This window comes from Mycteria americana, chromosome 2 (assembly GCF_035582795.1).
Source record: "Mycteria americana isolate JAX WOST 10 ecotype Jacksonville Zoo and Gardens chromosome 2, USCA_MyAme_1.0, whole genome shotgun sequence".
Taxonomy (NCBI): domain Eukaryota; kingdom Metazoa; phylum Chordata; class Aves; order Ciconiiformes; family Ciconiidae; genus Mycteria; species Mycteria americana.
Window position 1 is genome coordinate 1,966,470 of NC_134366.1, and position 11,893 is coordinate 1,978,362.

Sequence of the window (11,893 nt, forward strand, 5' to 3'; positions counted from 1 at the left end):
TCAGCCGACTGCAGCCGGCTCAGCCTGATACCCGTTTCCCGCAACGGAGCTATTCTGATCCAAAGCCCTGCAGAAGACTGGTGGCTTATGATGATGGTGATGGTGATGATGCAGAATATCTCCTCCAGTGACAACTGGCTTGGGAGCTGCCAGGCTGAGACTGGCAAGAGAAGAAAACTGAGTGAAAACCAAAGGGGCCAGCGGAGCAAACCATGGGGCTTTCTGCTGGGAGGTGGGACATGGGGAGGTTTTTCTGCAAGGAGCTCTGGCAACGCCTTTCAGATAAAATCATAGTGCCTGCATCTTACCTTCTCTTATGCTCTGCTCGTGTCGCACCCTACTTTTAAAGCTCCTTTTGCACACGTTTTCTTTTCAAGACCATGTTTGCAGGGCTATCTGGCTCAGGCCAGTTTTGCTTCCCTGGCCCTTGGACTAAATAGCAGAATTAACCCAAATTTACCCCCTCACCCTGCCAGATTTCAGGCACAAAGCGCTCAATCGACAAGGGAAATTCCCTTTGCCATTTAAGCAGGTGTTAATCAGGAATATTCCCAGGGAAATGCAGGGGGACAACTTCTCTGGATTGCCCGGGGAGTTGGAGGACAGCAGAGCTTCACCCGGTACTTTACCCCACATCAACGACAGCCGTCTGTCCCTCTCAGCTGCCCCCCTAAAGCGCAGGGCAGGGGTACTGGTCTCACTATGGCTTTTGTGCGGCTGCAGGCTCACAGGAGGTCCACAATTTCTGCACAGACACTTTTAACTCTGAGAGGACCTGCTCCCACAGCATTTTTCCCTGTGCTGAATTTCCCACCGTGGTTTACAGTTAACGCAGGGACACGCAGCCCGCGTGCTGCGGAGACGTGATTCAGCTGCCAGCGTCCTGCCCCATGATGTACCAGTGACACAAGAAACCATTTCCCATCCCTACTTCAGCACTCTTGCTGCGAGACGTGCCTTTATTATCATCTTTGCCTGCTGACAAAAGGAGCAACGGGAGCGACAGCTTCAGATTTAAGATGCATCGTGCTCTGCCCGATCTCGGCATCACCAACTCTCAGATGCAAAGCAACAGAGCTGCAAAGAGCCCAGCAATTAGGGCCATGGCTCTCAAGACTTAAAGTCTTCCAGCCTCGGTCAGATGAATTGTGCCCTGAAGCTCTGAGTGGTCAGCTGCCTCTGTCTGCAGGAATCCTCCTGACTCAAACCCCACAACAGAGCTTTGCTTTGCTATGCTGGGGGAGTGAAAGATTGGGTACCACTTTTAGCTTAGCCCAAAGCTGCCGCAGAGCCTATCTCCAAATTAAGTGCTTGCATGCCCGTCCTTCTGCAGCTACCCTCATTGATTTTTGCTTGTTGCTTCTAGGAGAGAGGCACTTGGTGACTTCTATTGATGGCAGCACATAAACCACACTCAGACCCCCTAGCAAACATCAAGTATATATACGACCCTTCCTACAGCGTAGCTACCAAGACATCACCGTGCTGAAACGTGCAGTCAATACCATTCCGTGTTTTCAAAGTTCATTTAAAAAATCAAGTTAGTTTGGGAAAGAAACAACAGCAGCAAAAAAAATCAGGCTCTAGGCACCCTGCAAGTTGTTCCATGCCTCGCAAGTTGTCGTACAGTGGGATGACATGGGGCTGACCTTCTTACTCTGCCTAAGTGGATGCCAGAAGGGACACACGACATCTCTGCAACCCCTGAATTGTCAGGACAACTTTTCAAACCTTCCGGCAACTCCTTCAGCTGTCAATAGTGGGTTTGAAAAGCAAGGGAAGTGTCTGAAACATGCACTTCAGCCTGGGCCTAATTAAATTGAATGGGGTTTCTAGCGGTAGGACCCTAAATCAGTACAGGAGGGGATCAGGCTTTTGGAAATGCAACAGAGCAAATAATACCCTTGTGCATTCCTCACCTAGCCCTTCCCAGCAAATTTCCCTGCTTTCTTGCCCCTCTGTGATTCTGGCAGAGTTATTCCTCATTTATGCCCAGGTCCAGCTCGCCCTGAGCCGGTGCAGGGGGTATGCTCAGCTGCTCCAGCCATGAGCGCCTGTCGCCTACCAGCGCTGCTGAGCAAATCGCTTGTGATCTGAAAGTATCTGTGGTGATGGGGGTATCAAAAATAAAATACCCACTGGGAACACGAGACAGCTGACACTTGGTTCACTGGCTGGTCCTCTGCACCTTCTGGAGGTACTGGGATGTACTGGGAGAGGGGAGTAAACCGGGAATGGGACTGGAGATGCACTCGCCTGTGTTTTCTGGGTCCTGAAGTTTGCTGAGCTCCAACCTGGCTGTCTCACGAACCTGGTTTTCACCGGTACCAACAGAGGCACCAAAGCTAGCAGGAATTTTGGTGCTGACTTCAGCGGCAGCAGGGCTGTGGAGGTGGGGGGTAGCAGGTGCTACAGGACCTACCCTGTCATGATATGGCCCCAAAGTCAGACGTGGTCACGGAGATGCTAATCTCACTCCAGAACAGGTAAGAAACCTCAGCCATCACCAAAACCTCAACAAATCTACAAGTGGTCCTCCCAATTTCCCCAATTTTTGGGGATTTTTGAAAGGTTTATTTGCGCTTAGAGATAGAGCAAGACAGGGATGGACTGCAACAGTGATTGTTTTCCGAGGGGCTGTTTCTTCTCATTTATTGATGAGATGTTTCCCTCTAGCACGATGCTGGACATGTGGGGGAATACCCCCCTTACCAGCCCTGCACAGGGTCCCAAGCAGTCCCTACAAAACCCAGGGGACAGGGTGATGGTTCCTGGAGGGACAGGGTGATGGTTCCTGGAGGGTCAGGGAGGACCTGGCTGGAGCCAGGGTCGGGGTGAGCCCGCTCCCTTTTGAAAACATCTCCATCCCTCGTGGAAAGCAGACACGGCTTTAGGTGGTGGCCGTGCCCCTTCCTACACCAGAAGGCACAGAGAAATGGCCAGCAGTGGTGGTGATCCCAGGGACGGAGAAAGCAAGGAAAGCACATGTCAAAGCAGCATGCCCGCCGGTGGGTTAGTATCTGGTGGCCGATTCTGGGTGACGTTTCCCTTCACTGCTGCAGAAGGGCTTTGGAGACCACTTGGGGCTGCAGAGGAGGGGTCTGTAGATCCTAGCCCATTCCCCATCACCACCATCAAGGCAGTTTTGACAGACTTTAGCCCTTTTTGCTACCTCTGTAAAGATATTCTGCCTCCGTGTGTGGAGGAACAGGTGAAAACAGCGCCAGGAAGCAAAGGGTTAATACTACTTTCATGCTCCTGAGTGTAAACTGTCTGCAAGCCCTGCACGCTAAGGTCCTCTCCAAATTTAATCCCAAAGAGGAAGGCAGTGTTTCGCTGAGATTAAGCTGATTTGCAGATTAAGAAGATTAAATTAAAATTAAATTTATCATCTTGGGGAGAGGGGGTGTGGGTAAAAAAAGAAAGAAAAATAAAAAGAAAAGGAAAGGTTGCCCTTTACCCATAGGTGTCTTTTAAATTATCCCCCAAACGCTTTCCCCAGACCCCTGTCAAACTGCACGCGTTCCTGTCCGGAGGGGTTTTAAAGTGATTCAAACTCTTTGGGAAGCACAGACATTTTAATTTCATCTGGTGCAGCAACTCTTGAGACCAACTGCACACGCTATCTGCCAGCGAAATAAACCACTGGGCTGAAAAAAAAAAAAAAAAAAAAACCCAAGAAAAAAAAAACCCCGAAAAAACCAACCCCTCTGCCTTCTAAATCCTTGATACAGTAAATTACTCATCAAGGAAACAGCCGCCCAGATCGTTCAAGAATGCGAAGGGAAAAGATTGAGGGACTCACCAGAGCGTAGACTGAACTCAAGACGGAGCAGCAGAGGATCAAACCCAGACTGTGATAAACCAGATATGATCCCATATCCAAGAGGCTTCTTCCAGCATCCAAGCTCGCTCAGGGAAGTAGGAGGACGAGAGATCTTCCAGCGCTCCTCTTGCCGATGATTTCTCCTTCTTCTTCCCTCCCGCCCCCCCCCCCCCCCCGCTCCAGAATTTGTGTTTGTTTGATTGTTTGTTTGTTTCCACAGTTTTAGCCAGAAAGGCACATGACAAGAAACCCCGGTCCTTTGCTTCGTTTTCTCATGGCTGGAGATCTGGGCAGCTCCCTAAATGCAGCCGAGGAGCCCATGTGAAGCGGAGCAACTTCCCTCCCTTCAGAGCTGCAGCCCCTGGTGCTGTTTGTTTTCCGTGTGCATCTGTCTCGGAGCAGAAAAAATCACATCCATATGTCAAAACTGCTCTTCTGTTTCCTTTTTATGAGGCAGTGGGAAGTTCAAATAATTTCTTTGTCAAACGCAAACACACAGAAAGAGGGAGAGAGAGAGGGAGGGAGGGAGGGAGAAGGCGAGAGAGGGGTGGAAGGGGTGGGAGATTGGAGAGGGTGGGGGAGGCTTTTAACCACTGCTTTATTTTTAGATCCAGTAATTTTATCTTTTAGGTTTCAGAGGGGTTTGGGGGGGAGAAAAAAAAAAAAAAAGAAGCTTTTTCCCCCCCCCCCCCCCCTCTGTCTTCTCTTTTCGGCGTGCAAACAAATCGCAAAGTCGAAAGTTAAAAAAAGCGAAAACTTGGAAATATTTTCACTTAGCAATTACCTTTCCGCAAACAGTGGTACTCTGGGGGATTTTTGCTTGGATATCCCGGCGCGTTTCAGTTCCACAATAGGTTTATTCTGCCAGCCTTCCAGGTTGCAGTGTGTTTTAGTTACAAATAGGGATTTTTGCTTCTCTCTCGCGCTCCGTCTCAAAGGATCTGGAGTTTCAAAAAGCCGATTGAGTAGGGCATGAAAGCGTGGGGCTGAAAGATCGGCCCCCCCCACGCCCCGCCACCCCCTTTAAGTAGTTTATTTTAGATTTTTTCTTTTTTTTTTTTTCCCCGCGGCAAAAACACTTTTCACTTACTCCGCGAAATGTCCTGAAATCCTCGGGGTTTGGTTTTATTTTTGGTGTGGGGTTGGTTGGTTGGGTTTTTTTTTTTTTAATTATTTTTTATTTTTTTTCCACTCGCGTACCCGCATGGGCACAGATTCCTCCGTTCCGTGCCTAGGAGGAGTCTCTCGAAAACCGGGCAAGGGGAGCTGCAGCCTCCCGGAGCTCGCCCGGGGCCGGGGGGGTCCGCGCTGCCGCCCGCCCCGCCGGGGCTGAGCGCCCGGGGGGAGCCGCTGCCACCGCCGCCGCCCGGAGCCCATCGCACCGCTGCGTCCCCCCCAGGCCCCCCCCAGACTTCACCAGCTTTTCGGAGTTTCAAGGCAGGGAGGTTACTCCCAGCTCAGCCGGGCGGTTTCATTCATAAAACTACGAGGGGAAAAAAAAAAAAGCCAAAAAAAAAGAGGAAAAAAAAAACCAAAACAGTCCCCCCCCCCCCCCCCCCCCAAGCCAAGCTGTTGAGGGGTTTATTTAAGAGCCGAAAGCAGGCTCCAGCAACCATCCCCTTATCATTTTTTCGACGTGGGAGGAGAAGCGAGGAGGGGAGGGGGCTAGAAATCATGACAAGGATGCAAGACGCGGGCAAACACACGCAGGAGCAGCCGCAGGGCTCTTCGCTTTAGGGCTGACTCATTGGGGGAACTTTAGAAATCAAGTCGTGGTGGGGTGGGTTTTTTTTCCCTTTTTTTTTTTCTTCTTTCCTTGCAGAAGCAGCGGATATTTAGAAGGAGCTGAACGGCGGCAAGCAAGGAGGGGAAAAGAAAAAAAAAAAAAAAAAGCCAACCTCTCTAGATCTATCAGAGAGCAGACGGTAAAAACATCAACTTTTCGCAGAGTGGAGCTGTGTGCATTTCTGTTTTATTTTTTGGAGCGAAGAAAAAAAAAAAAAAAGAGAGAGAGAGAAAAAAAAAAAACCCCAAACTCTACAGTCGGTTTGTTGCTTGCTTCTTTTTTTTTTTTTTTTTTTTTTTTTCACAGCCCCATGGCTGTGAATAGGTGCCTTCAGCTAATTTTATGAAAAGGGGCTCTTTCCAAGGCTAAGGTAGAGTAGGGCTTCCTGTAAGGGAGAGAGAGAGAGGGGAAAAAAAAGTTCTGCTCTTGATGCAATCTTTTCCTCCTCCTCCTCCTCCTCCTTACAAACCCTCTGCCTCTCCCTGCCAGCCTCGGCGGGTCTCCCCGGTTGCGGGGGGAGCGAGGCGGGTGTAAAAGCACCCCCCCGGCCGGGACTCCGTCGGTTGGTCATGGCCAGGCTGGGACCGACGGGCTGGGAAGCACGGGGTCAGCCCTGCATCCCTCCCACCCCATCCCACCCCATCCCACCCCACTGTCCCAGCCCTGTCCCACCTCCTTCCCTCCGGCTCGCAGGCGAGGAATGCCTCGGGTTAGGCAGTGCATGCGGGGAGGGGGGCGATGGGGAGGGGGGAGATGGGGAGGGAGGGTGCTGAGGGTGGGGGATTTAAAAGCACTGAAGCCATACCCACCCCATTTTCCCCCATCTGCAGGCTAATCCCAAATCTGTTTTTCAAGTTCTTGCAGCAGGGATTAAAAAGATATTTATTGGGGAGAGGGGCTCGAGAAGGAGGGGGGGGGGGTTGGTTTGAGGGGGGTTCCTTGGGGAATCCCTGGGCAGGTATTTCCACTTCTGCTGGGGTTTGTTTCATGGGGTCTGGCCCACTCCACTCGACTGAGGAGGGGCTGGGGGTGGGAGACCCCCTGTCCCCAGGGGAGCCGAGCATCTGTGTGTGTTTAAGTATGGGGCGACTGAGCAAATATGTACTCAGAGCTCTATAGTCTTTCTGAGAAGGAGGGGGAAAAAAAAATCCACTGCAAAGTTTCAGGGGCCCCATCGTGGCTCCCTTGCTGGTTTTTTTTCTAGGAGAGAGGGTAGAAGTAGGGGAAAGCCTCGTATATTAAAATGCCCCCACCTCCTGCTGCTGCTAGGAGGAGGAGGTGGTGTAAGTAAACCAGGATCTGATATGGTTTAGGGGACAGCCACGTCCAGGCTTTGGTCCCCCGTCCGTATCCAGTCCCCCATGTGTGGGGTGCGGGACTGGACCGGGGATGCCTCTGGGCTGGTATTTCTCCCCCGAATCATTGAACGCTTAAAGGCAGATACTACTGAACTGCTGAAGCTGCACAAGAAGCAAATTGTTCCCTCCCTCCAGCCCCAGTTTAAAGCTCGCACAAGAAACACAGTGGGGAAATCTGACTCTGGCCATATCTCGCTCTCGTGGCCACCAAGAAGACTATGAGGGATGTTTTCCTGCATCCCCTTTACCCACAAGCAAAATAATCTCACACCTCAGGACTCCCTAGATCCAAAGTCAGCCCCCTGCCAGGTATAGCGGTTGGGGCATGATTCATTTCTCCCTGCCTGTTCTCTTCTGGGGGGATGAGAAGTGCAAGGTCTAGAGTTATTCTTTGAAGGGATGAGCACTAAATGCCCTGCAGCCAAGTCTAAAGGTGGGTTTCCCCAAGTGGTAGCTGTAACCCTCCTCCCAGACTACTCAGTGCAAGACACAAGTGAGGACAGACAAGGTGCTGCCCCACAACGCCATCCCTCTCTCAGACGCAGCCATAAGAATTAATCTAAAGTTCAGTTCACAACCCCGCATCACTCATGTAGATTTTTGCCACTGCTGCGGATGAGCTCAGATCCACAGGAGAGGTCTCCCTGGGTGCCACCCTGCTCATCTCATCACCTTCTTTGTCCTCTGGGCAGAGCAGGGATGCAGGACAAAGCTGAAGAGTAGGACTGTATGGGTAGTTGATACAGATGTCTTCTAAAGTCACAGTGAATCATGTCCAGGGACTCCCAGTACCAGAGGTGGACATGTGAGCACCTTCACCATTCACATGACCCCAAAACAACCTGTCCAGTTCTTTTCCCACATAAAAAGGGTCCCTGTCTTGACTCACAGGGTGCAGACAATCAGGCCCTGCAGTTTTAGGCCCTACCATCCTTGGAAATTGTGATTTATGCAAGGACAGACAAGAAACAGCTCTACTGCTCTAGTTTATTTTTGAGCAGGTGCTCCAGGAAAATGCTTTTGTCATCTCCCATCATCCCCAAACGCTGTGTATGCTCTCTGCCCTGGTTACAAGAGGATTCTTTCTCTCTCTACAAACTTTTGAGGGTGAGTTGAATTATTCTGCATGTCCAGATGCCTGCTTTTGTTTGGGATGATGTGTGCGAGTGTGTGAGGTCCCTGCTTGGAAGTCTTCCCACTGGAGGACTCCATTCTCTTAGCAGATCTGTCCCAGGCTTATATTCCTATCAAGGCAAAGGTAATTTGGACATCTAAGTTTTATTTTGTTTTTCTTTCAGATTGTATCCATGAACGTGTATATAATGAACCAAGAAGGAATGCGGCACTAAAAGAAGCCTTTGTAATGTTGCTATTTTAAGGAGACCCTTGGGGATGGCACGGGTTGAAATGAGTTTCTCCAATATCTTACAACAAACCTCTCCAAATGTTTAGATCCTTCTAGTGATATAAAACAGCATTTAAAAAAAAAAAAAAAGAAAAGCATAATCAAATTAAACTGGCTAAGGTTTTGCCCAGAAATGATCACTATTGTGAATAGGCTCTGTATTGTAGCTAACTTTTACACAGCTGGGTGAACACTTCCCTTCTGCAGGAGCTGAAATCCCATCCTGGATAAAGAATCTCCTGTCCTTTCTCTCCTGGGTCACTCAGGTTCAGTGAAACATCACGACTTACGTCAGCTGAAGCCATTGATCGGGGAGGGAAAGGCCTGACACGGATGGCGCTAGCAGCCACGTTACAAAAATCCCTCGTTGTGTAAGAAGTCGGTCCAATGACCGAGGGTCACAGAGAGTGAGATGGCCTTTCCTGCCCTGTTTCCACTTGGCTATTCCTCATGTTTTTTATGCAAAGTCAAGGCCAAAATATACAAGAAGGACCTTTGGCCAAGTCAGGTTTGTGCATCGGGCCAAATGGCCACCATGGATTTCTGGCCTGTTCAGAAACATACTCGCTGTATGTTTTATATGTGTTGCAAAGAAGAGAGTTTTGATGTCACCGCTTTCCTTTAATGGGAGCAGAGAAGAGAAGTAAAAAGAAGGCCTGATACTTCAGGCCTGATGCTGTTTGCATAAGGCAGAAGTTGTAACTGTTGGCTGAGGTGACTGTGAAAGCGATGTTCTTTGTTGGCTCTTAAGGGAAACAGCTGCTCTGGGTCTTATGGACAAAATCCAAGGTGAAAAGCTCTGTCAAAGCAAAATGAAAATACAGATGAGGGTCCTGAGAGTAAGTCACGAGCCCCTCCATAGTTTAGTTCTTGGTGCCTCAGTTTAGCTGTGGTGCAGTGCTACCACAGCAAACAGCCCGTATTGTTATTGCCAGTGGAGGTGAGGACCTCCACATCCTTGCCATCAAACACCTCTGTGACCTGGATGAGACTGTCCTGCTTCAAAGCTCCTTATGCCTTGGATAGTCTTGCTCGAAGATCTGCTTTGTGGGAAAGGAAGGGCAAAGCTAAACATTCAGCCCCAAAATAAATGGTTCAGTTGAAGTCTCCTTGCAGGGGGACAGTGGCTTTCATGTCATCAGAAAGGAGGTGTAAGAAAAGAGGTGGAATAGAGGAAGCTGTTAGAGATGAGTTTATGAAGACGGACTCGAGAGCAGTGACACCTAAGAGGTGCCACAATGAATTGAAAACACTACTATAGATGTTCTCACCCACTAGCATCCAGATCAAACACAGACCCAATTTGCTAAACTGAAAAAGGGGGTCTTTCTTTTATCTAGCAGTTTCCTCTGCAGATGCGGTACTTGGCCTTGCAGCAGACCAGGCATGCATCTGCCCGTTGTTATCATAGTTGTGGTATAACTCCTTTCGAGTTAAATCCAGTTGGTGGCCGGTCACAAGCGGTGTTCCCCAGGGCTCTGTGTTGGGGCCACTCCTGTTTAATATCTTTATCAATGATCTGGACTAAGGGATCGAGTGCACCCTCAGTCAGTTTGCAGATGACACCAAGTTGTGTGGGAGTGTTGATCTGCTGGAGGGTAGGAAGGCTCTGCAGAGGGACCTGGACAGGCTGGATCCATGGGCTGGGGCCAATTGTGTGGGGTTCAACAAGGCTCAGTGCCGGGTCCTGCACTTGGGCCACAGCAACCCCATGCAAGACTACAGGCTTGGGGAAGAGCAGCTGGAAAGCTGTCCAGAAGAAAAGGACCTGGGGGTGTTGGTCGACAGCCGCCTGAACATGAGCCGGCAGTGTGCCCAGGTGGCCAAGAAAGCCAATGGCATCCTGGCTTGTATCAGCAATAGTGTGGCCAGCAGGAGCAGGGCAGTGACTGTGCCCCTGTGCTCGGCACTGGTGAGGCCGCACCTCGAATGCTGTGTTCAGTGTTGGGCCCCTCACCACAAGAGAGACATTGAGGGGCTGGAGCGTGTCCAGAGAAGGGCAACGGAGCTGGGGAAGGGTCTGGAGCACAAGGCTGATGGGGAGCGGCTGAGGGAGCTGGGGTTGTTCAGCCTGGAGAAAAGGAGGCTGAGGGGAGACCTCATCGCTCTCTACAACTGCCTGAAAGGAGGGGGTAGAGAGGTGGGGTCGGTCTCTTCTCCCAGGTAACAAGTGATAGGACGAGAGGAAACGGCCTCCAGTTGCGCCATGGGATTCGCACCAGTTGGGTTGGTGCCATTCGATTGGTGCCATTCGATTGCGCCATTGGATTGGCATTCGATTGCATATTAGGAAAAATTTCTTCACCGAAAGGGTTGTCAAACATTAGAACAGGCTGCCCAGGGAAGTGGTTGAGTCACCATCCCTGGAGGTATTTAAAAGCCATGTAGATGTGATGATTAGGGACACGGTTTAGTGGTGGGCTTCGCAGTGTTAGGTTTACGGCTGGACCCGATGGTCTTAAAGGTCTTTTCCAACCTGAACGGTTCTATGATTCTGTCACCAATGTGAATGATGCAATTAGATGAAGTGAGACAAATTTTGGGCTTCTTTTGTCAAGCAGAAGGGAACCCATCTGAATATCAGGATGGGTAGGCTGTTAGACCTGAGTGGGTCTCTGTCCCGCTCTTTGCTACTGCTCCACTCACAACCTTTCAGACAGTCACCACTACTCTCAGCCTTCAAAGCAGGGTTTCCCTGGGAGATCTTCTCCAGAAAGCCAACCCATCTTGGTGTCAAGGCTTCCAGAGATGGCAGATTACATCCTCACTCAAGGAACAGGACTGCCCTGCAAGTGAGTGAGACAAGGAAAATACACTCATTTTTCCTATACAGCCTTGAGTGAACAACCAATGATTCCTCATGAAGAACTGAAGGTGAGAGTGTAAACTGTTAAAACACTTCCTAGAACAATATTTTGGTTTTCAGCAGTTTTCTTTTCTGTTTTGTTTTGATTCCTTCTAAACCCTGCTTCCCTGCCTCCATGTGATAGGAAATCAACCTAAGCAAAAATATTAATCTTGGTCAAAAAAAAGGTTTTTATATATAGGAGAAATCCAAAAATAAATTTAAAAAGTAGCTTACTTTTCTCTGCAAAGGCTTTTTATCTCTCTAGGTAGGAGTATGCAGGACCACTTGTGTTCTGTAGTCAGGGGTGGACTAAAGAGGCTGTACACCTCTTCTAACACTTTGTGGTAATGGTTTACAAGGTGGCATAGCCACCATGCGTGCCTTCTCTCAGGCCTGTGTCCATTCCTGAGCTATTATCCAGGGACTACAAACATGCTGAAAGGTTTGTGTGCTGTATTCAGGAGGACAATGAGATGGGACAAAAGTCTGATGAACCTGAAATTCATGGGATGAGGCATCTATGTTGACTTCCATCTATCACCTTCATTCTCAGTGGTAACTTCTTCCAGTGGGAAACGTATGCCTGAGACCTTGAATGTCGCCAGTCCACAGGGTACCTCTATCTGTGCATATGGAAACTGGGCAGACTTGGGAGGTGGTGCGTATAGCC

At 49.7% G+C, this 11,893-nt stretch overlaps 1 protein-coding gene and 2 long non-coding RNA genes across 4 annotated transcripts in view; 1 reads left to right on the plus strand and 2 right to left on the minus strand.

The window, feature by feature from the left end:
• PTH1R (parathyroid hormone 1 receptor) overlaps positions 1-3,991 on the minus strand; it is a 130,739-nt gene extending 126,748 nt beyond the window's left edge. The window contains exon 1 of one of the 2 annotated variants that reach the window (XM_075492198.1): positions 3,806-3,991. Coding sequence is in view for 1 of the 2 variants with exons in the window: in XM_075492196.1 (XP_075348311.1) it covers positions 3,806-3,880 (75 nt within the window). In the remaining variant the exon portion in view is untranslated. The remainder of the gene's footprint in view (positions 1-3,805) is intronic. The other variant, XM_075492196.1, reaches the window with a different exon arrangement.
• Positions 3,992-4,033: 42 nt separating this feature from the next.
• On the minus strand, positions 4,034-5,288 carry LOC142405206 (uncharacterized). Its single transcript, XR_012774091.1, has 3 exons — positions 4,917-5,288; positions 4,611-4,767; positions 4,034-4,214 (listed from the first exon to the last, which is right to left on the minus strand). It is a non-coding gene; the product is annotated as an uncharacterized LOC142405206 (long non-coding RNA).
• Positions 5,289-5,419: 131 nt separating this feature from the next.
• Positions 5,420-8,467, plus strand: LOC142406543 (uncharacterized). The gene is made up of 3 exons (XR_012774603.1): positions 5,420-5,751; positions 7,972-8,077; positions 8,269-8,467. It is a non-coding gene; the product is annotated as an uncharacterized LOC142406543 (long non-coding RNA).
• The last annotated feature ends 3,426 nt before the right edge of the window (positions 8,468-11,893 follow it).